The sequence below is a fragment of the Leucopleurus acutus genome, assembly GCF_964270905.1.
Source record: "Leucopleurus acutus genome assembly, chromosome: 19".
In the NCBI taxonomy this organism is placed as follows: Eukaryota; Metazoa; Chordata; class Mammalia; order Artiodactyla; family Delphinidae; genus Leucopleurus; species Leucopleurus acutus.
In genome coordinates, this window is record NC_139161.1 from 9,376,183 (window position 1) to 9,400,026 (window position 23,844).

The following is a 23,844-nucleotide window of genomic DNA, read 5'->3' on the forward strand; positions in this document are numbered from 1 at the left end:
AATTGCATGGTAATTCTGGATGAATAAATGAAGGAGAATAGTAAAAAAAAAAAAAAAAAAAAAAAAAGCATGTTACAGAGCAGTATGAATAGCCTGCTATGTTTGAAAAGTGCCAACTTACACGTATAACTTGTAAATATATATTAAAACGTCAGTGTCATCCAAGTATGAATGTGAATTTTCAGGGGTTTGGTGATTTGCTTTTCTTTACCGTCTAATTTTTAAATAAGACCTGAGAGCCTCTGTAATTATTTTAAAGGCTTTAAAATGTCCATTGTAGGCATCCCGAGTAGCTCTCTTCTGCCCTTTGGAAGCAGCACACCTCCCTGACATCTGTTCAGAGAGAAACATCACCAGGGTCCCTCAGCTGGAGCTGACAGGGGTATAACTGGGGTCACAAGGCAAGCTCCAAATTCCAGGGTTTTTGGACAAGCTTAAAAAACAAATCAAAGGGAAGCCCTGAGCCTGGGAGAGCAGAGGCCTCAGGTGGGATATGAGCCCTGGTCACGCCCTCGGGTGTGGCCTCCAAGGCAGGTCCTACTTGGAGAGGCGGCGGGGGGCCTTGGTGTTGAGACACATCACTCTTCCCACTTCACAGTCCATCATGGATGTGGGCTGGGAGCCGACAACGCCGGAATCAGCCGTAGGTACCTAAGCGCGGGAGCTTCACTGCGCGCGTGAGCCCGGCGGTCGTCCTGGGGGAGGCGAGTGTGGCGACTGCACAACAGAGGGCAGCTCCTGGCTGGTGCGGGCTCAACCTGCACCGCTGTCATGCTGGCCCCTGAGTGTTCCTCCCTCCTGTGGTTTGGGAATGAACGAATTTGGGAGGGGCCTCGAAGTTCCACCAAGTTCAGCTTCTGAATCCGGTTCGACTGGCTGAGGCAAGGGATCTGCTTGGAGCGAGGGAAGCTAGTTGCTGCAGGGACCCAGGTCAGAGCGGAATGTTCTGGGAAGACCGATGGTCCCTACAGGCCGAGGGCTGGCGTGGTGGCCCCAGGCCTACAGCATCTCTCTTCCCCCATTCCGGGAGAATCGGGGTTTGCCGCGCCCTCTGGCCGCTGCCCTTTCTCTGGCTCCCGCTTCCAGGCTCTCTCCTGGGGCCCCCAGGGGAACCTGCTCCGGCCGAGACCTCAGGGCCTCTCCTCGGCCCCAGCCCACTGTCCTGCCTGGAGCCTCTGAGGCCTCGACTGTCGTGAAGCTCGGCCCTCTCTGGCCTTCCTGCCGTGGCGCTTACTCTGTCCCTGCTGACCGCTGCTCTGGCCCGTGGTCCTCGTCCTGCCTGCCCCGGGATCCCGTCCCCCTCAGCCTCTGCACCTCTCTGGCATGGACTCCGCCACCCCCACGCGCTCAGGCTGAGGGGCCGAGATCTCCACCTGCCGCCCTCTCCTGCACGTCCCAGCCCCACAGGTCCCAGTGCGCCTTGGCCATCTCCTGCCGAGTGTCCCCTCAGTTCCCCCGACGCCCACGCACACGAGGCTGCACACTACCTTGGTTTCTTCTGGCACTGGAGTCTGGGCCATCCTCGCCACCCCTCCCAGTCCCCCCGCCCTCAGTTCCTGTCTGCTTGAGGGAGACAACGCGTCAGTAATCGCTCCAGCTGCCAACGTCATGGTCAGCCCCACAAGCTCAGCTCTGGGGGTCCCCTCCTCACTCACCATCGAGGAGGAGGGAGCGGGTCCGGACAGCGGCATCTGAGGATGTTAAAGACCGCCTGCGTCTGGGTGCATCTCGGGACTGGCGGTAACAGAGCAGGGCGCACACTCCCCTCTCTGGCCGGGGCACACTTCCGGGGCCCCTCGCGGCCGTCGTCATTGCCGGCAGAGACGAAGGAACAAGGAGCCCAGGTTGGGGGTGAGTCTCAGGGAAGAGGGTCGAAGAGGTGTGGCCAGGGGCGCTCTCCTCCTTCTGCCTTGCCGGCTGCAGGAAGGCAAGCGCTCGCCCCGCCTGCCCCTCTCCGGTCAACATTTGCCGAAGGTCGAGGGGGCCGCCCGAGCTGCTGGGACGTGGGCCTGGCCCCTCACTCAGCTTAAAGCATTTCTCCAGAGGGTCTGGTCCAGCTCTCTGGGCTACTACTCGGGCCTCGGGGAGAGGGCTCACAGAAGTCAGAAGCACGCCACTGCCTGGCCTGGGGACTGCACGGGGGGTGGGGCCTGGGGACCCAGCAGGTGGGAGTCCAGCTAAGGTCCCACTCCTCCCGTCAGTGCAGGGCACTCGCCCACGACGAGGGTCTCGCTCCATCTTTCCCTCCTCCCTTCTTGTTGCACTGTCTGGTTCCAGCCTTTGTGGGGTCACCGGGGCTCCTGTGGTGCCCCTCTACCCGGCACCCCTGAGCGATCTCTGCTGCCTTCAAGCCATCCTCCACTCTGTCCCAGAACACCACCAGATCTTGCCAATCCTCTGCACAAATGACCTTGACAGTATCTTGTTTTCTTGGGACCAAGTCCAGGGTTTTCCATGAGGCACACGATGGCCCTTGGGTTTGGATCCTGACCCTTTTCCCGCCGCGTCTCCAAACTCCAGTGGGTGCCCGTGGCTTATGGTACGACTTTATAATAATGTTACATCATCATGAACGCATCTGTTACGCTAATAACATACACATTGTTAACTTCTTACTGTGACGCTCTCATTAGAACAATAATAATGCATCTTATAACTGTTCAGGAGTCTGCTTCCCCTAATATGACGCAAGGTCCAATGCAAGGTCCTATAGCCCTGTTTACGGCTGCCCTTACTTCCGAATCCACCGAAGCTACTTAATAAATAACAAATATAATAATAAACACTTAATAAATGATAACCAATGAGGAGTACAGACCCAGTTCGTCGCGGGCGCAGGAGCAATGAATTGTGACGAAACAGATCACAGAGCTGCTGCAGCCAATGCCAGGGGATAAAACAACATCTGCCACAGGTGGCCCCAAGGTGAGGCCAACAAAATCCTCACAAGCACAGGGCAAAGAGTATGATGCAATCAGGAAAATAAAGCAGTACAATTAAGCTAACAGACTAGAGACTTTTCCAGTGGAGACAACTCAGTACAACCGCGCAGCTCCAGAGGCGAGGATTCTAACCACCCCGAGCGCACGCGGGGAGTCGGTGCAAACCCACTCGCGCGGCTTAGCTGAGCACCGCTAAGACCCACGACACGCCGGCTCAGTTCAGGAGGTGGTGTCTGGCAGAACCTACATTAGGGAGACCTCTCCCTTAAGGCTGGGATTTTAAAAACACAGCCAGCTGGCTGGTCCTCTGATAGGAAGCGTAGAACGCACCGGGGGCAATGACACCAGCGGGCTAGTCCTCTGATAGGAGGAGCAGAACGCACCGGGGGCAATGCCAAGCTGGAGGCCGCTGGCCCTGGCACAGCCTGCTCAGCATCGTCGCGAGAGCAGGGCTGAGAACTAGCTCACCGTCCCCATCGTCCTTCCTGGGGCCTCTGCCCGCAGACCACCCCCCTCCTGCTGAGGTCCCAGGGTGCCAGGCTCCGGCAGGGGTCCAGGCCACCCCCCTAAGGCCACCTGGCCAGCAACTGCCTCGGAGCCGTGAGCGGAGGGGAGGGTCCCCTGGGTCTGGCACTGTCCTGGCCCACAGAGGCAGCCTCGACACCAAGGCAAAGAGGGACGAGCCGTGTGACGCGGTCCAGTCAATTTCAGCTCTAATCCGAGACACAACGATGGTAAGCTCTAGACTGATCGTGTTTGACTAGCACACAGGTCCCCGAGAGAGCAAATTTTCGGGAAAAAGGAATCAATAAAAAGCCTCGGCGGCACGTCTTGGGGATGGGAGACCTGAATCAAGCTTATATTTATTTGATTAATTAAAAAAAGCAGGCCCCCAGAACCCTGAGGAGGTAGTTAGACAGCTAGTGAGTACCGGTTCTCAATTATTTAATCTGGAAAACTGGGAAAGATGCGGCACGGTTGGATGACCAGAGACGAGAACCAAATCTCTTTGCCGCTATTATCTGGGGTGACTCTCTACTGGCTCTAATCTACCGGAAACCCACACTTCCTTTTACCTTCGTCACACGGCCGTGGGCACCGGCCGAATGTGTCCCTGGCCTTTACCGTCTAAGATAATCACCCTGCTGGTGACCTTCCCACTCTCTGCGCTGGATGCTTCGTCTGGGGAACGGGAGTGGGGAGACTCTTCTCCGCTCCCCCTCCCGAAGGGCGGCTTACTGAGAGGCGACATCTCACCTTGAGGTCTGGGATCCCGTAGCCCTTCTTGAGGGTGATCTGGAACACGTCCAGCGCGCTGATGTACGCGGCCAGGCGGGAGAGGCTCTGCTTGCCGCTGCCGCCCACCCCGACCAGCAGGGCGTTGCCCCGTGGGGACTCCAGGATACGGCTGATCCTGCAGATGTGGGCCACCGCGTCCTCAAACAGCACCTGAAGAGACCGGGCCAGAGAGACCCCGGGCGTCTCACCGCGCAGACACGCCTCCCTCGTCCCTCCCCAGCCCGCTGCTGCCCGCTCGAGCCCCGCTCACCAGGTTCATGACCGCGTTGATCTCGTTGTAACTGTCCAGAGCTTCCACCAGGAGTTTGCTCAGGGGAGCCACGTCAGTCACCGGCAGGTACTTGGGATCGCCGATCCCGCGAGCAAAGTGGCAGTAGATATTGGGTTTGGCGAATAAGAGCTCGTCAGCAAGATCCTAGACGTCAGAGACAAGATGCTTCTGTTGTCGCTGCCTCGGGCACACAGATCACGAACAGCAGCCCGAGCACCTTGCCCGGCGGCCTCAGAGTATCAGGCCACGTCTGCAGGGGCCCCCGCAAACCACTGGGCAAAATCCCCTGGCCCCTGCCACATCGGGAATGAACGGAGAGTCCAGAAAAATGACTCTACCACGAAAACCCCGGACACATCAGCGGAGCACATCGACCCCAGCAGAGCTGTCTGTGCCCAGCGGCTAGAGGGAGGTCTTCACTCCTCCTCGCTCGGGCCACACCCACGTGGCAGAGTCACCTCGTGGGACCCAACGTGGTCCTTCCCATCCCCAGCCCAGGGCCCTTGCAGGGGGGCGGGGATTGTCACGGGGTCCCGACACCCTGCCCCTCGGAGCCTTCCTGGGCTTGGCAGGGGGACGTGGCGGCCTGACGTACGTCGAAGAACTTCTTGGTGGAAGCGATGGTGACTCTGCGCAGCGCCTCCTGGTCCTTCTCATCCACCATCTTGTCGCCGTACACACGTTCGGCTTCGTGCAGCCAGAGGCGGACGAGGTCCAGTGGGATTTTCAGGGTCTCTGTGGTGGAGAACAGGAGCCCCTGCCCCAGACGCGGGGCGGTCGGCATCCTTAGCCGTGTCCGGGAGGCAAGCCAAGCACCGCGTGTGGATCAAACGAGAAAGGGGCCGCTTCCCCAGGGGATGACCCTTTAGGCTGTGGTACAGCGGCCACCAGAGGTCCAGGAAGCCACGGACTGCCAAGGCCGCGCAAGTCCTGGAGGCTGGAGGGTGTGTCTGTGGCCTGAGAGACGTGGGGGGATTCTCCTCACGAGACAGGGTTAAGGGCTGCCCCCTCTAAGGGGGTGGACAGTGGAGAAAGGGACAAGGGGGCTGATCAGGCCATGGAGTGGCCGGCGAGCTTCGGCCGTGCAGCGAGCCTGGCAGGCCCAGGCCTGGCTTGGCCGTTCACTAACCAAGGGACCTGGCAAGTTCAACAGGTGCTTTTCTTCCAGGCCCTTGTTCTGGGCTCTGGGAACACAGTGATGATGGGACTGACCCTGCCTTCATGGAGTTTGCCTTCTAGTGGGGAGATGTAACCAGACAAAATCACAAGGTAATTACACATTGTGACGTGTGCTATGAATGACATAAACAGGGACAGTGAGACAGCGTGTGGGGATGAGGAGGGGCCTCTTGAGGGCACGACATTTGAGCTGACACTCGAAGTGGAGGGAGCCTTAGACTTCCCACCTGTAAAATGGGGATATACGAGCATTACATGTTGTTTGGAGGAGAAAATGGGGATATAAGTGGCCAAACCCATTGGCTAGCTCAGTCAATACGTAAGAGGAAACATCATCACCACCATCAAGACTACAACCATCACCACCACCATCACCATCGTCATCACCATCATCACCATCACTACCATTATCGTCATCACCATTATTGCCATCATCACTATCACCATTATTATCACCATGGTCACCATCATCACCATCATTATCATCACCATGGTCACCATCATCACATCATTATCACTATCACCACGGTCACCATCATCATCAACATCATCACTGTAATCAGTCCATAGATCACTTTGCTTTCTCTCCTGAGAGCAGCAGAGGAGGAGAGCATCTGTGGGTCAGGCCTTGGCTATAACGTGACATGACACAGCGCTAAAAGCAGTACCTGGAAAATATTGGAGAGGTCCCTGAGGTTGAAGACATAATGAAACTTAACGGCTGTGGGAAGAAACGTTGATGTCACTTTCTGGTGCAGGGCTGTTACAGGAAAAAGACACATCGATTCTTGCACACTCTTAATGGCCTCGGGAAGTGCAAAGCTTAAGCTATCGTTTCTGAAGCAAATGGACTATGCGATGGTGACAATTTAAGTAAGAAATCTACAGAGCTGAGGAGGGAGGAAGTTCGCTACTCTACTGATGTGTAAATTGTTTCTGTGTACTGAATTTCCTATCCTCTGCCTCCCCCTCAAGAAACTGGATTTCACAATACCTCAACAGCATCGTTAAAAAAAATATTGACTTGGAAGTATAAACAAAATATTTACCAGGGGCAAGTATGAAGCCTCCGTCAGCCCCAGAAAGCAGCGGGTCTCGCCGACGGGAGAGGGGGCGAGGCAGGTCAGCTTACCCAGGGCGGAGGCCACCAGGTGGTTGCTCATCTTCTGGACTATCATGGGGACCGACTGATAGGCCAGGTGCTGGGCCAGGATGGTGCTGTAGATGCTCATGAGGGCCTCCTGGCCCGGGAAGCTCACGGCAAACACACAGAAGTGGCGCTGCCCGGAACAACCAGAGACCCTCGTCAGGCTGCGCGTAGGGACCAGCTTGGGGCGGGGCCACCTTCCTGGGGAGCAGACTCTGTCCTCATCGCCTAATGTCTCGTGGGCATGGTCAGAATGGACAGGTTCTCTCCTCATGCCATGTGTGTGGTAAAGCCCCCTTAAATACTGATTACATCTCAAACAGCCAAATTCGTGTCATGCTCTCCAGAGAAAACTTGGAGGAGACCCAAGAGTGCCTCAGAGCGCAGCCTGGATTTAAATTCCAGGTCTCCATCTGCTTAGGTCATTCAGGGGTGAGGTCCTGCCTGGGTGGCATTGCAGATAGAGTACAGGATTTCCTGTTAAATCTGAATTTCACATAGGAAATTTTTTTTTTTTTAGTACAAATATGTCTCAAACATCGTATGGGGCATGCTTTTCTGTTTATCTGAAATTCAGATTTGAGCAGGCATCTGTATTTTTATTTGCTAAGTCTGGCAGCCCTATGGGCTCACAGGGAGAGCTGACTAGCCTCTCAACACCCCCCTCCTTCCCCCACCCACTGGGAATGTCCTGACATCTTCTGAAAGGCTGGGGCGTTCTCCAGGGAATGCCAGCCCACAGCCCCACGATCCCAAATCAATGCTTTCCTTCTCATTTGCCAAAGCGAGCCTTGGGCTCCTGCAGCTGACCGAGATGAGTCCAGGCTCTGCCTACCTGAAGCCTGGGGTCGATGGTGAAGGATCCAGCAGTGGGGTTCATGCACGCCACGTACTGACAGTTATGGACGTCCTTCAGTGTCAGCTTCTGTCGGTCATACCTGCGCGGGCAAGGCCAGCATAATGTCCTGCTGCCGGAGCCACCCCCCGGCTCCCCACCCACCCCAGTACTGCCCTGCATATGGTTAAAAAAAAAAACACCTCAAAATAACAATTACATGTGAAATGGCCAATTGTACTTCATGCTCTTAAGAGAAATTTTGAAACAGGAGGCAACAGAGTGGCTCCGTGTTCAGGTCTGGGTTTATGTTCCAGCTCCTCCATTCAGTGGCCTTGTGACTCTGGGGAGGCTGGCTAACCCCGCCGTGCCTCAGTGTTCTTGTCTGTGCAATGGGTCATGATGAGGACGAATGGAGCTAATGCATGAAAATAAACTCAGAAGGGCCCCTGAAATAGAGCGAGGGTTCCACAGATGTTTACCACCCCCCCCATTATCACTCTAATTATCCAGGATGATGATGGTGACGACGATCAAGTAAGCTGAGGAGCTTCCTCGGTGCCAGGGCACTGCTAACACTCCCAGGGGCTCAGACGAGGTCAAAGGCTATAAAGAGCTTGTGCGTCTTTCACGTGCCTTTTACCTTTTGGCTTTTCCCCCCATTGTTTTTTGTTTTCTGTTGGGAGTTGGCGCCGGCCCTTGTTCATTTGTGGGGATTCCTTGTATGCCCCACGTGTTAATCCACTGCCAGTGTCAGGCACTGCAAGTAATTTCTCCCGTTAATCCCATACTGTGCTGGGCCATGGTGTCTCTGGGTGAACAGCGTTACTCAGTTTTCAGGGAGGTCAAAGTCACCATTCTTCGGCCTCCTGGCCTATGCTTTTGAAACCTAGGTCTGAGAAGTCCTTCGCACTCCCCACCTTTCCCCGGGTCACACTTTCTTCCACCAACGTGGCAGTTTCTCCTTTGGCTTGTGGGTCTGCCCTCCACGCGGGGCCCGCCTGATCCGTGTGGGAGGGGGTGGTCTGTGTTGCCGTCTCTTCTGCCCTTGCAGACAGAGCCTCTGAACGGTCCAGCCTTCCCTGTTGCTTGTGGGGCCCCTTTATCTGAAATTCTAGAGGAATCTTCCAAATCTGACGATGCCTCCCCTTCCTAGAGAGATGCTTCAGGACAAACTCAAGGGCAGCTGTGGACCCAGGGCTGAAGTTTCACAGCCCTTAGGGCCCTCTTAAAGAAGAGCGCAACACATCTTAGTTCTGTCAATTTTGCAAGGATGCACGACCTGGTGAGCCCATTTCGAGAGCATGCAACCAGGGCCCGGGAGAGTGAGGGGCCACCCCTGGGTCCCCCAGCAGATCCTCCCGAGGGGGCGTGGGCAGCCCTCACGTATCCCTCCTGCTTTGTCCTCGGCGTCCTGCCCTGTCCCTCCCCAGACCTGTCCTGGGCCCTGGCCGTCCCACACCACTTTCATGTCCTCACAGATGTCGAGCTCTCGCAGGGCTGCACTTCAAGTGTGCCCCACCCCGGCCCAGCTCTGTCACCTCCCCAGGGAGCCATCCCTAACACCCTGTTCCCACGTCACAGCCCACAGCCCCCATGGCTTCACTGCTGTCCTTGCTGGGTTCCTACAGCCCGTGAGCCCTGGAGTCGGTGTCATGTCACGGGGAAAGGCCAGCCATGGAGTCAGACACGTGGGCTTGACCTCCAGCTGCGCCTTTCATCAGGGCTGTGACCGCCAGCAGGCCACTTATCCGCTCTATGCCCTATTTCTCGGCAGTAAGGGGCAGACTCCACGCATCCCCTCACTGACCCCTGATGAGATTTCGCGGGTTCCTCTGGTCTCAAAACCCCCAGGTTTGGCTTGGGCCACTTGCCAGGTCATCGTGGCACACTTCTTTCAAGTGATACTTGTTTTAACCACACTGAATGTTCTGACCTTTCCAGACTGCAAATGTAAACATGCCACCCTCGGCTTTCCGTTGCCCTTGGGAGAAAGTGTTCTCTGTCCAGTGGTCCATGAGTCCTGGGGTCTGGCCGCCCCTGCCCCGGGCAACCTCTCCCTCTGGCTCTCATGCTCCAGCCACGCTGGGCTCCTATGGCCCCCCTCCAGGGGCCACACTCCCTCTGCCCATGGCATCTACTGTGCCCGAGATGCTCTCCCTCCAAAGTACTGACACTAAGGCCAGTAATGGAGCTCCCAGCTGCCTCCTCCCGCCCTGGGTCTCTGACCCAGCCGCTGGGGCCCTCTGTGACTGCTCCCTTCACCCTGGAACTGCACCCCTCTGTCTTCTCTGCCATATGGACACTTCAATTAGAGGGGCCCCTGTCTGTCCCTGCTCCATGGAACTGCAGGCCCCAGCCGCCAGCCCGGGGCCTGGCAGATGCCCAGGACGTATTTGCGGAATGTATGAGAGGAGGAGACCTTGATCCCCCACCTCTCCCCAGAACTGTGACCCCATCAGCGTGGTCCTGTGTCCCAGCCCTGCATCCTCCCTGTGGCAACCCCCCCGCCCCGCCCCCACTCACCAGTGCCTGTGGTCCATGTGCTGCCGGAGGAGGGTGTGCGGGGCCACCGTCCCGTACTTGTCCACCTCGGGCATGTTCATGTCGTCGATGAAGTAGATCAGCTTCTTGGTGCCTGGTGGCCCGTAATTCCGCCCTGATTTCTTCTCCAGCGGCTTTTCGAGAACACCTAGAGAAGGGAATGGGGTGACTACCACGGTGCCTGGTAGATCTCAGAGGCGGTGGCCCGAGGGGTAGCCCCGGGGCACCAGAGACAGGATGGGTTGGACTCCAGCCACCTCAGGAGTAAAGGAGAGGGGGGTGGGCACCACTGGCTCCAGGCAGGGGGACAGGAACCTTGTGCTCATCGACCTGGGGGCCACCTGAGACTGGTTACGAGGGGAGCTTCCTGTGGGATCTGCCACCCTCGTCCCCCTGCTCTGGGCATAGAGGGCAGTGGGTGGGGGCATGGGAAGTGGAGAGGCAGCTGGCAAGCTCCCGGGTCTGCAGTAAGAAGGCACTGTAAGGAACGTCAGGGTGGGACTGGGGGGCAGTCGCGTCGGATGAGAGTGATGGGGTGTGTCGAGGCCAGGCTGTGAGGATGCGCGCTTGTCCTCAGCCTCACCCTGCAGCATAGCCGAGGTCGTGTAGAAGTTGAAGGGCACGGCCTGCACCAACCAGTCGTCTGTACTCAGGCTGCCCAGCTTGTCCCCCATCAGCACCGACTTGCCCGTCCCTGCATTCCCCACCAGCATCACCGGCCACGACTTCTCCACGAGCAGGTCCAAGAAGTAGCGGATGCGGATGGTTTCCGTGGTGTGCACCAGTGAGGCCTGCGGGAGAGAGGGAGGAGCTGTAACCCCAGACACACCTGAGCCTCCAATTCCCACCCTCCGTACAAACCTGCAGACCTGGACAGTTTGTCAAATCCCCAGTCTTACTTGGAAGGTCCTATTGTTGAAAACCGTTTGCGACCGGACATCCCATTGAGAAGCGAGTGGGATGGGGCTCTGAGTCCTGCCCCTAAATCGTCATAAATCGTCACCGCTCTGGGCAGTTACCTGCAGGGGGACATCAGGGTCCAGCTCGAAGCGGGGCACCTTGTCCGTCCACGGCAGGAACTTTTTGGTGTCGGGATCTATGTAGTAGTCAAAGATCGTTCCCTGCGAGGGGAACTTGATTGTCTTGAATTCGTTGATCCACCATCGGCTGAACTCGACCCGATAATCTACAAGCTGTTGGGAAACAAAATAGAGCGCAGAAACGGCCCAGCTGAGGGGGATGCCGGGAGACCGGGTCTGGGTGGCCAGGCACCCGCCGCGGCCGGCTGCTCACCTGGTCCTGGAACATGGCCCCTCCGAAGGCCCAGAAGCAGGCGAACACGAAGTAGAGCTCGTACAGCTCCTTGGCAGAGTCGGGGGGTGCGTTCTGCTCGGTGAGGAGGCACTCGAGCAGGTACAGGATCATCTGGATGACCGTGATCTCGGGCACCGGGGTGATCGTCTTAAACCCGACGCGAAGCTTGTCCAGGCAGGTGGGCAGGTACTTGTCAAAGAGGACCAGCAGGGTGGCCTTTTCCGACTGCACCTTGCGCCTCTCGATCCAGCTGCTCACCACCCTGGGGAAGACGGGAGGTGCTGGAGGACTGGGCCACCACGCTGGGTCCCCCGGCAACCCTCTGCTTGGGGAACGCTTCCATGGGATTCTGGCACTCCTGCCTGGTGATGGGGCCAGTCCCAGACCTTAAGAGGATCTGATGAGGGTGTGCTCTTTCCCTGGGATTCTAGCTGTGGGGTGCTGTCCTCCTAGAACAACTGGGAGCCATCCTTTCCACCCCCAAATGCAGATAATACTGAGAACAGTAGAGCTGGATATAGGAGAAGAAGAGAGGAGAGAGAAGTTTCATAATATCACCTGGGGGAGAGAGAGGGAGGGGATGGGAAGGGAAGAAAAGGGAAAGGAAAGGAGAGGAGCAGGGACACATCACTGCATTATCTGGACTCCTGGATCCAGCCATGCCTGAAGCATACATGGTGAATTGAGCCAATTGACGCATTTAATGGAAGAGTCCAAACCAATACAACAGGCATTCCTGAGGAGCCATGTTGGGTTGTCCGGCACACATACATCTCTGGAGTGGGTTGCATAGAGGTGGCCCACCACGGCTGTGAGGGGTGTGGATTCTGGAGCCCGACTGCCTGGCTTGAATGGGCTCTAGCGTGGCCAGCCGTGGCCTCGGGCAAGTTACTCAACATGTCTGGGTCTCAGGTTCCTCATCCGTAAATGGGAGTGATGATAACTGCTCCCATATTCGAAGGACTACCTGGGCTGATACTTTTAAAGCTCATAGAGGGGAGCCTGGTCCACGGTAAGTGCTGAACAAGTGCCTGCTGAAAGCGGAAAGAGCGTCGGCTCCCTTGCGGGCTGATGAGCTCAGTGAGCTGTCCTTTCTAGGATGCCCAAAACGTAAGCAGGAAGCTCGCGTTACCCGAGGCAGCTCGCCTGCCCTCCGCAGCCCCAGGAGATATGCCTTTCTGCAAGTGAGCGCACGTTCTGGAAGCTCTGCCTCTTACTGCACCCCTAGCAGAACAGAGAACCAAGAGCTCAAAAACTCTGCCCCGTTGCCCCTGGGCTCACTAGGTAACAGAGGAAACCATTAAACACTCTACGTCCACAAGCGAACACAGTGCAGCTGAGAACTGGATTCCAAATGCAGTGGGTCTTCAGAACGGAGACCGATTTGCAAATCTATACATAGACTGCTGCATTTGCCTTCTCTCTTGAAGGCGGATATATCAAATTTTAAATTTTGCCTTGTTAGAGACATTTAGTGCGTGCAGATGTGCGCGCTGGCTTTGATCTGAAAAGCCGACCCAGACCCAGACCCCGGGAGGACGAGTGGCTTCCCTGCAGGCTCCTGCCCTGTCCCCAGAGGCCACGGGGCCCCTCCAGCCCTGGAGCTTTGCTTCACCTCCCGCTCCTGGATACGCTCAGCCACCCCTGCCTCGAGTCGTGGCTGCCCCTGCTGGAGGGCTGCTCTTTCTCTGGGTTGGTGGGGCCTGAGCAGGCCCTCAGCCTCTCCACTTCTCTCCAGCAAAACCCGGGTCTCCTCCTGGTCCCCAGGATGCCACTCACTCTCTCGGTTACCCCTCTGGAGCCCTAAGAACCACTCCGGCCGAAGGGTGAGCCTTCGGGTCCCGCCCCCGCCCACCCCTGCTGACCTTCCGCTCTCCTTCCCGCCCCCACTGAGCGTCCACCGGGGGCCCCTCGGCCCCACCGTCTCCTTCCCGTACTCTTGCGTCTTAGCGGCTCCCACTCAGACTTTGTTCCAGTTCTCTTGCCTTGTCTGCTGCCCACCCTGGAAACGCCCAGACATGTGTAGTAGGCGGAATGGGGGCCCCTCAAAAGACATGTCCACCCACAGTCTATGAATGTGGCCGTATTTGGAAAAAGGGTGTTTGCAGTTGCAATCAAATTAAGGATCTCGGGCTTCCCTGGTGGCGCAGTGGTTGCGAGTCCTCCTGCCGATGCAGGGGACACGGGTTCGTGCCCCGGTCCGGGAAGATCCCACATGCCGCGGAGCGGCTGGGCCCGTGAGCCATGGCCTCTGAGCCTGCGCGTCCGGAGCCTGTGCTCCGCAACGGGAGAGGCCGCAACAGTGAGAGGCCCGCGTACCGCAAAAAAAAAAAAAAAAAATAAGGATCTTGAGAGGGTGCATCCTGGACGAGGGTGGGCCCTGATCCAATGACTGGTCCTTATGAGAAGAGGGAAGTTAGGACACAGAGGCATGTGCAGAGGGGAGACCACGTGAGCCTCAGAAAGGTGGCTGTGTGATGGGTGATGTGTCTACAAGCCAAGGATTGCCAGCAACAGCAGAAGCTGGGAGAGAAGCCCTGGGAGAGATCCCCCCTCAGAGTTTCCAGAAGGAACCAACCCTTCCAACACCTGATTTCATACTTCTGGCCTCCAGAACTGGAAGAGAAAAAACTTCCACTGTTTGAAGCTGCCCGGTTTGTGGCCCTTTGTCATGGCGGCCACAGGACACTAAGAAAGCAGGATGACAGGTGTGGCTGGAGAAGGCGGCATAGTGGTGCTGGGTCTCAGCGGCCCCCAGGCCCCTGTGGGTCAGGCCAGCTCTGGTTCTGTCCCTGCAGGGTCACTGCGCTCGTGTAGCCCCCTAGCCCCGGCCTCGCTGCATCGGGAGACAGCGGTCTCACTTCCCACTCGATGCACAGACACATCGAGCATGAACTCTCCCCCTCCCCCCTCCCCACCGGCACACTTGCCTGTGCCTGGAAACACCCATGCCCTGCTCATCTCGCCCCGGCCGCCATGAGACATTTCCAGAAGGACCCTCATTACCAGGGCCTCCTCTCAATTCCTCCTCCGTGAATTGCCATCTGGCTTCTGCCCCTGTCGCGCCAGGAAGCTGTTCTTCCTGAGTTAATGGTGAGCTCCCAGCTGCCAAAGCCAGTGGCAACTTCCTGTCCTCGGCTCCTTGACCCTCCGGACGTGACCCTGCTTCCCTCCTGAAGCTCCTTCCTCCCTGGCTATGTGGGGCGTCACCTCCCCGGTTTCCCTTCTACCTGTTCCTTCTCGAATGCTTCAAGGATTCTTCTTCCTCCCAACCTCTCCTACCACTCTCCACATCTCTCCGGGAGACCCAGTTTCCCCAGCACGGAGCAGCCGTGGGTCAGACACACAGCAGATGCAGAAAGCACTGGTTGAGTGAATGAATGAATGAAGTGGACGACTGAACGAATGCAGCCGGGGTGTTTCTCCTGAGGCTGTCCGTCCCAGAATGTTGCACTGGGGTTTCTACTCAAGACCACGCAGGACGTCCTGGCGTATAAATTACTAGCCTTGTGTCCAAGTACAAAAACATGCCTCCAGGATCAATGGCAAGCCTTCCATTTCTTAAGGTTTCAAACATTTCTCACATCCATCCCTCCTCCCCTGTCCCCAGTGGCCACCCGTCATCTGCTGCCATGAACTCTCCTCGTCACGTCAGAAACGGCCCCTGTGCCGGCCCTGGAGGCTGGTCCAGGGTCAGTCCCTTCCTGCCAAGAGCATCCTCGCTTCACGCTCCATCCACGAACACCTGACCACCGCCTGTTCCTGGGAAGCTCACACTCTCGCCCTGATGCCCCTTAAATGTTGGTTCTCACTTGGAATGCTTTCCCTACCTGTCTACCCGGAAAGCTCCTTTTCCTGTCGGGGCTCAGCCCAAACTCCAGCTCCTCCAGGAAGACTTCCTGTCTCCACAACAGGCCCAGACCCTCCCTCCTCCTCAGAGTTCCCTGCATGTGGTACAAACTTCTGTTTCGTTAGCTGCCGTGATGCAGAGTCTCCACGCATTACATCACTTGTTCACACATCTGTCCCGCATCCTTTCATCGCCCCCACGCTGCTGCCTGGGGAGGGCCCAGCACAAGGTGTTTATCGTATGAATGAATGAGTGAGTGAACGAATGAACGCATTCACAGGAACATACATCAACGTCAACGCCCTCCTCTTTCTCTGCATAGTTTGGAGCCGGAGAACAAAAGCCCAACTCACGGGTTCCACCCGAGGTCGGCCGGGTTGATGTACAGGATGCCGGCTCTGGACACGGTGGCCGGCGTGGCCGTCCTCAGGTGGCTGATCTCGAACACCAGCCGCATGGTGCGGTTCAGGGGGATCCGCTCATTGCTGGCCAGCGTGAGGACCTAGTGAGGGACATGGGCCTGTGGGTTTCAGCCCCAAAGCACCCTCGTCCTGAGGGTTTCACAGGTCACATCTCAGAAGAGGAGGAGGTCGGGGACACTCCCCGTACCCCCGCCAGCCACCAACCAGCCTCCCTAGTCCAGCGTCTCCCTGCCGTCCTCGATGCCAGCCCCCCCGGCCCTTCCCAGCCTGGGGCCATGGAGAGCGTCCAGATGTGCGTGGATGACGTAGGACTTCACTCTGAGGCTAAAGTTGTCTTTCAAACCATGACCCCGCCCCCGCCCCCCAGGAACTCTGGGGGTCCCTCCTCCACCCAATTGAGAATCACTTTCTTAAGCTGCTTCTAGATAATTCTCAACACTGTCCGCGCCTTCCAAGATATTAGCTACCCCTCCGACATCGTGCCACGCGTCAGTCAGACAGGAACGCTCTCTACACCTGCATCCTTCGCCCACACTGCGGCCAAAAAGCAGGTGAGCCGGGTGCACGGGCCTGCATCCTGTGAGGAACGCGTCTTGTGATGGGGGGGGGCTTTCCCTCGTCCATAACGCTTTGTGCAGAACGCCAGGCAGGCCCCCTCCTGAGTCCCCATGCACAGCAGGTCCTGTCTGCTGAGTGCGGCAGGTGAGACATGTGGCATGTCCCATATGCTCCCCTCCCCCACGTTACTGCCATTCTGGGGGGGTCAGCTCTGGGATCCAGGGGTCCCTTGTACCTTGTTGTCATCCATGACGGTGTTGAGGGACTCGATCCACATGGGGTCTATGTCCCCGTCCAGGATGATCCACTTGGGGCCGTCATGAGGGATGTTGGCCAGGTCCCGCATGATGGTGGAGAAGAGGCCTGTGGGCGGTGGGGCTCTGTCAGGTCCAGCTCTGGGCGGCTCTCCCTGGGGCCACAGGGGCTGAGACCAAGCTCGCCCCCTCCGGGCCAACACTGGCCTCTCTCTCAGAGGTGGCCAGTGCCCTACTTCAGAGGGACAGCAGAGGCCCTCAGACAGGAGGGGACCTGGCTCATTTCCTGCCCTTCTCCTGATCCCGAGGACCCACCTTTGTGACTCCACCCCTGACCCTGCCCCCCGACATCCCCCCCAAGTCTGGTCCAGTTCTCAGATTCAATAGCCCTACATGGAAGGCCACTGCCCCGCCCTGCACCCCTTCACTCATCCCTTCCCTCTTTCATTCATTCACTCAATAAAGGTTTGCTGAGTGGTCTTAAAGAGTCAGGCTCAGGGACTTCCCTGGTGGTGCAGTGGATAAGAATCTGCCTGCCAATTCAGGGGACAGGGGTTCGATCCTTGGCCCGAGAGGATCCCACATGCCGCGGAGCAGCTAAGCCCGTGCACCACAGATACCGAGCCTGCGCTCTAGAGCCCGTGCTCCACAACAGAAGCCACCGCAATGAGAAGCCCGCACACCGCAACGGAGAGTAGCCCCCGCTCGCCGCAACTAGAGAAAGCCCGCGCGCAGCAACGAAGACCCAACGCAGCCAAAAATAAAATAAATAAAATTAATGAAAAAAAAACAGGAAAAAAAAAAAGTCAGGCTCAGAGCAGGGGGCGTGGGGACAACTGAAGCCCCTGCCCACCCCATAGAGCTTGCATCCCAGTGGAGGGGGTGACGACGCAAGATACACGTGCAGAGATAGATGCCAAGTCACAAAAAGAAAGCGGGGCGGGGGGCAGAGGGTGATGCGGCGGCAGGGGCCTCTCACAGGGGAGACTGGAGCAGAGCCTCCCTGGCTTCCTGGCCCGGGAAGGGGACGCATGGAAGCTTGGGTGGGGCGGGGGTGGGGATGGTCCCCTGGCAAGCAGTACACACCCGCCTCTTCCAACCCCTCCAGTTGCCCCTTCTTCCGCCTGGACCACCCTTGGGGCCCCCCATCTCCCCTAGCCCCTCACCTGTCCTTTCTCCAATGTCCCGAGTTTTTTTTTTTTTATATAAAGCACAGATCTCACCAAGGCCCTTCCCCGGAGAAACACCATTCCCAGCACCCGAGGCTCCAGCCTGCACTTCAGGGCTCTCCTCCTGTAGCCCACGGGGTGGGGGCCCTGTCTCCCCTCAGCCCTGCTTGAGCCCTGATGCTCTGGTGTCCATGGCCTCCCTGGTTCCTCCCGCCTGGGAGCGTGAACCAGCCCCCCTCTGTGACCTTCCTGCTCTCCGCAAGCACCATCATTACGCACGCGTACGTGTGGGCCCCCTCACCGCCGCTGGGCCTGCTGCGGGCCTCCCTCGGGGGCTCGGCCACGTGCTCACCGCACAGAGGCCGGCCGAGCGGCCACGACAAAGCGGGCCCGCCGTGGACCCAGGCCTGGGACGCCTGCTCCGAGCCCTCGCCCTCTCGGCCCTGCCGGGGATGCTGCCCCATTACCATCTTTCCACTCCCGGGTCACCGGGTTGATGATGCCGAAGAGCTCGTCGCAGGTGACGGCCTTGGGGTCCAGGTCCACGGCGACCGGCTTCCTCTGCAGGTTCTGATAGGTCTTGTTCAGAGACTTGAGGACCTGCACCGAGGTGGGGGCTGCTCACTCAGGGCCACATCGCGCACCCAGACCCTGCGCTAGGGCCCTTGTGTGAGCTCCAAGGGCCCTTGAAGACCCACGGGCAGAATCCCTGCTCTGGGCCTGGTTTGCTTTGGCGACACGCGGGTGAGTTTGCGACCCGCAAACAACGTCCAGGAAGACGCGCTGCGATGGTTCCTGCCTGTGCACAGAGGAGGGCTACTTGTGCCCAGACTGGGTAACATTCATACTAGTTCCCTGATAATAAAAGTAAGGTGCTCGCTGAAAGAAAAATTAAAGGAAGGAAACTACCTGTCATTCTTCCCCCGCAGAGAAAAGGGTTTCTGAGGACATCTGAGGATGTTTCCCATGGGTATATGTGTAGACAGAAATACACACATTCCTTTTTAGAGAACTGGTTCCTACAGTTTCTGCCTTCTAAAAATAACTTGCAGTGAGCTGTCCCTCATGTTACATAGTCTTTGGAAATGATCTTTAATAATAGCATAATAGTCCATCCTGTGGGTGGCTAGCTGAATACTCGGCTGGTTTAGAATTTTCCGATGTTATAGGTATCAGTCATGTTGGCCGCCGCCCTCTGCTTTCCACTGTGCCCAGGCAGTGGTAGGGGGCAGGGGACAGGAGGGTGGGGGGTCGGCTGCAGAGAGGCGGGGTGACTGATATCAAGGGGGGGGGGAGGGAGAGAGGAGGACCTGGGAGAAGGGCCTCATCGGTGGGACCAGGGTCCCCTGGCCCCTCCTCGCTCCCCTGCCGTCCCCGGCCCCCCGTCACAGCTTCCTTCCCGGTCCGTGACACCCTTCCGCCCGGGACGCACTGGGCTGGGTCCCCGGGTGGGCATGTACCTGGGACTTGCCACTGCCCGCGTTCCCGATGACGAACACCGAGTGCCTGACTTGCAGCAGCTCCTCCAGCTGCACCACCTTCAGCACGAAGCTGTCCTCCGCCTGCAGCTTGAGCTCAACGATGCTCTGCTTGATGGCCTGGGGAAGGCGTGTGGGAACGGGGCGCTGAGCCCCCTGCCCAGCGGAGAGCTCAGAAGGGAACAGCGGCCCTGCCCGTGGGGATGTTTACGTGCTCTGCCGTGGGTGCTACTGAGAACCCTGTGCGGGGGAATGGGTTTGCCCAAAGCATCCTCCCCTTCCTCTCCCGACCCCCCAGCGTTGCAAGAGGGGCTGGAGAGGCAACCCGTAGCCTCAGGACGTTCCTCGGGGCAGAGGGAGCCGTGCATGTGTGGCCATTGCCCGCTGGCAGACGTGACCACCACCCCAGTGTGGGTACCTGCCACAGTGTGTGGCGGAAAGAGGCATCCTCGGCGGGAAGGAGGCTGGGGTGTGGCTTCCCGGACCACCGTGACCCTGGCTGTTCCCACCTTCTCAAAATTCAGGTCCCGTTTCCGAGGCACATCCAGTGCAGGGAAGAGGTCCCCGATGAGCCCCATGAACACGGGCAGGTCGTCGGCGACGATCTTGGGGATGTTGAAGTCCCTGAGCGCCCTCATCAGCACCTGGTCCTCTGCTCGGCCGGGGTCGGCCCTCTTCAGGGAGCCGGCCACCACCAGCACAGACTTGATGGCCCGCAAGCCCCAGTCATAATGATCCTGCGAGTGGAGGGCAGGGCCGGGCAGGCGTGAGCGCGCCGGCGGGGTGCTGGGACTGAGGCCAGCCTGCCGCCGGGACGTGTGGAGGCATGCGGGCCACCTGCGTTTGTAACCCCTCCCGACCCCAGCTCTGTGGGCCCAGGACGCTGTCACACACCTGCTTTGACAGCAGCTCTTTGCACAAGGTGTAGAGCGTGATGAACTTCCTGGCCAGAAGGCGGGCCTCCAGAAAGCCCTCAGACACCAGCATGATCTCACATATCAGTTCAAAGTCGGGGACCACCATGGCGCAGGGCCTGAGGGGGTCAGCGGGGTCTGCCTTGGCTTCTCCCCCTCTTCCAACCATGCCCCCACCTGCCCCTTGTCACCTAGGGGCACACCTCACCTGCCAGGAGGAGCACAGCACCACTGGCTGAGAGTCTAGGCGCGGAGCCGGGTTCCCAGGCCCCCACCCGCCGCTGGGCTGCGCTCCCGCTTCACTTGTTCCTCCTACACCCTGCGCAGGGGCGTCTCCAGGCCCTGCATCCCTTGACTCAACTCCTCTGAGAGTCACCTGAGCCCTGTCCTCCCTCACTGGCCGGATGTGCCGGAAACGGGACCTCCATCCCAGGTGTCAGAGGCCCCGGCGGGCTGGTCCTTCTTACTCAGGCCTTGTCTCCAGACTCCTCCTCTCCCACAGCCCCCTCTGGTCGGCCTCGCCCTCTGCCCTCCACAGCGCCCTCCTGGGCACTTCCTCATGCCATCCGCGCCCACCACACACCTGAACAAGGCCTTTAAGTTCTCGGGCAGCTCCGTGCGTCCGGCGTACCCGGGGTTCATGGTGATGAAGAGGCCAACACTGGGGATAAGCCTTATCATCTCTCCCAGGAAATTAAACGTTTCTTTCTTGGCCCGAATTGCATCTTGGATACATTTTACCTAAACAGTGGGTATACAGACGCGTTCACAGTGGTTAAGAGTCCGTCTGCAAATGCAGCGTACATGGGTTCGTGCCCCCATCCGGGAAGATCCCGCATGCCATGGAGCGGCTAGGCCCGTGAGCCATGGCCGCTGAGCCTGTGCGTCCGGAGCCTGTGCTCCGCAACAGGAGAGGCCACAACAGTGAGAGGCCCACTTACCGCAAAAAGAAAAAAAAAAAAAAGAAAGTCAGCCCCGGGTGAAATCTGAATTCAGGGACCATTAGCTGCCTTTGACCCTCGGTGGTGCTGAGCAGCTGCAAACCTCCAAGCCACCACTGGAGGGCGCCCTGCAGCCACAGTTTAAGCCCTGACCTACGAGCCTGGGGCTTTGGAGCAAAGCGCATGCCTAGTTGTCCAGGACTTTCCTCCCAGACTGGTCTGCAGCGTGCGGCTCACAACCCAGCAGGGCAGGGGCTGGCGGTGGGACCCCTCCCCTCCACGTGGAGCCTCTCCTAATGTTCCGTCCCAGTTCCTGCTCCTCCATCCGAGTCAACAGAGCTCTACGTGATTATCCTGCGGTCTGTGCACTGACTTTGGGGGCAGGGGTCCCCAAGGCAGCCGTCAGCATTGCCCATGGGTCCAGGGGGCGCTGGCTGCCCTCGTCCTCTCTTTGCAGTACTGGCCTCCAGCCCCAGGGCTTGGGGATAGTTCCATGTCTATGCCAAGGTGGGGAAACAACAGTGGAGGAGGCCAGCTACCTGCACTCACCCCTAATCCTGCCAGCAAACCCATTCTACGGATTAGAAGATGAAGGCACAGACAGTTCAAATAAAGCCCAGAACTAGGCAGTCCTGCACTCTGTCATGGGTGTTCCCAAAATACTCGGGCTCATTTCCTCCTTCTCTCCCTCCCAGCACCCTTGTCTAACTGATAAACTCCTAGACATCCTTCAATGCCCAGCTCCATTGGTAATTGAGACCAAGCCCTCTGTCCTGGTCCCCTAGGCAAAACTGATTATCCCCTCGTCTGTATTCGGTTATATATGTGCCACTGGGTCTGATCCTTACTGTTTTCCTTCTGTGGGCCCCTGAAGGACAGGGCTGGGGTCCCGCTCACCTTTGTGCCACACCCCCCAACTCAGTGAGGCTGACCTGACCCTACAGGAAAGCTGACGAGCGCCAAGCCGGCAGGGCAGTGAGTTCCCGTACGTGACCCAGAGACCACGCGGGCCCTACCTGTACGGCGATCACAGACAAGACCTCCACGGAGATTCGATTGAACTCATCGAAGCAGCCCCAGGCTCCAGTCTGGGCCAGGCCCTTGTAGATATTGCCACAGGACTAGAAAGGGTGAGATGGGAGAAGCACGCGTGGAGAGCCCTGCCGGGAGCCCCTACCTGCCCCATCAGCCCCCTGGCCGAGGGTCAGGCTTGGGAACTTTGGGGCCCTCAGAAGGCTAGAGGCAGGACGTTCACTCCCTGGGAGGGATAATCCTGCCCGGGGCCGGGTGCCAGGAAGAGTCCAGACCCTCCCTGGCATGGGGGCTTTGCCCGGGCTCAGATTAGCGAGTTTGTGTAAAGTTCAGCCCTTGCATTTTCCGCTAGCACGCAGGAGAGGGGGCTTCCCGCTAAGGTAGGGGGACGGGCAGCAGGCCCCAGCTGGATAATCAGGATGATTCTTCAATGTTTACATACAGGATTCCTTCTGGGAGGATCCAGCTTCAGATTTCACTTTTCTAAAACCCAGAAGGCCGGTGCAGGCTGCGGCCTTGAGAGTCCGAAGGGGCAGCTGTCCCCACCCTCAGCCTCAAGATGGGGTCCCCTGGACTGTGGGGCTCCGATGGGGGTGGGGCAGGGAGGCCCCCTGCAGGCCCGAGCTCCTGATCTCAGTGTCCCCCCCGGCCCCCAGGGGCTGCTTTGACCTGACCTCCATGGTCACCCCTCTTCCGGGCCCTTTGAGAGCTGTGGCTGTCCTGCAAAGTCTCCAGTGACCGCTAGGACCCAGCCCCTACCCTATACCCACCCCTCATGCTACCCTGCCCCCCAAGCTCTCAAAGGTGCTCACTCTGTCTGGTGCCCCCAGTTGCCGGGGGCAAGCTTGGAATGTAGGTTGGGAGGGGTTACCTCCCCAGGGGAGGCAGGACTGGTTGTGCCCACCCTGAGAGCCTCTACCAGACACGCTGGTCATGCTGCAGAGGCCCAGCCTCCCAGGAGGGCCAAGGCTGCCAGTCGGGGCACCACTACTCAGCCTCTCTGTCTGGTGGACGCCGTCAGCAAGTTGGGGAGCTGGTGCCTCCTGCCTGGGTCCGGCCTGCAGTGTCCACACATCTAGAGCTCACTTGGGGCGTGGAGGCTGTGCCTTCTGAGGGAGGGGCCGTGGGTGGTCCTCCCTGGGGACTTCAGGCCCCCCTGGGCCTGGGATGCGTACCTTGTAGTCCATCTGCTCGGAGCAGTTGAAGACGTAGACCATGGTGCCCAGGGCTCTGCCCAGGTCCTTGGTCGTCTCTGTCTTGCCAGTCCCGGCGGGCCCAGCGGGGGCTCCGCCCATGATCAGGTGGAGGGACTGGGTCAAGGTTATATAGCATCTGCAAAGGACCTCCGATCACCTTGCGGGCGGCAACCCCACAGCCGCCCACGTTCTTTCACTGTGGTTCAGTGACAACCCCCCAAGCCCCAAGGAGGCACCAAAGGGAGCCGGTGGGAAGCACTTGTGATGTCGCCAAAGAGCAGACACCGTCTTGCCGGGGCGGATGCCACATGGGGGCTGTGCCCACCAGGGCGTTAGAGGAGGCCACTGCCTAACGTAACAGTCACTGACGGTTCGCTCTGAGCAGCTGCTGGTCTGAGTGCTTTTTGCTGTTAAATGACTCGCTTGACCCTCAACGAGCTGCTGAGGATTTATAAAATAACGTCCCCACTTCGCAGGTCCTCGGAGAGGCTGAGGAACA

The 23,844-nt window shown here is 58.4% G+C and overlaps 1 protein-coding gene across 1 annotated transcript in view; it reads right to left on the bottom strand.

Moving 5' to 3' along the window:
- The window catches only part of DNAH17 (dynein axonemal heavy chain 17), a gene marked incomplete at both ends in the record, with an annotated part of 110,263 nt that overhangs the window by 36,630 nt on the left and 49,789 nt on the right, over positions 1-23,844 (bottom strand). Inside the window, 19 exons of the mRNA XM_082860704.1 lie at positions 4,200-4,391; positions 4,492-4,656; positions 5,108-5,269; positions 6,360-6,451; positions 6,824-6,971; positions 7,674-7,776; positions 10,200-10,365; positions 10,801-11,008; positions 11,237-11,410; positions 11,511-11,793; positions 15,735-15,883; positions 16,597-16,724; positions 18,252-18,384; positions 19,245-19,382; positions 19,772-19,999; positions 20,157-20,295; positions 20,760-20,917; positions 22,134-22,238; positions 23,325-23,481. Coding sequence (XP_082716830.1) covers positions 4,200-4,391; positions 4,492-4,656; positions 5,108-5,269; positions 6,360-6,451; positions 6,824-6,971; positions 7,674-7,776; positions 10,200-10,365; positions 10,801-11,008; positions 11,237-11,410; positions 11,511-11,793; positions 15,735-15,883; positions 16,597-16,724; positions 18,252-18,384; positions 19,245-19,382; positions 19,772-19,999; positions 20,157-20,295; positions 20,760-20,917; positions 22,134-22,238; positions 23,325-23,481 — 3,028 coding nt within the window. The remainder of the gene's footprint in view (positions 1-4,199; positions 4,392-4,491; positions 4,657-5,107; positions 5,270-6,359; positions 6,452-6,823; positions 6,972-7,673; positions 7,777-10,199; positions 10,366-10,800; positions 11,009-11,236; positions 11,411-11,510; positions 11,794-15,734; positions 15,884-16,596; positions 16,725-18,251; positions 18,385-19,244; positions 19,383-19,771; positions 20,000-20,156; positions 20,296-20,759; positions 20,918-22,133; positions 22,239-23,324; positions 23,482-23,844) is intronic.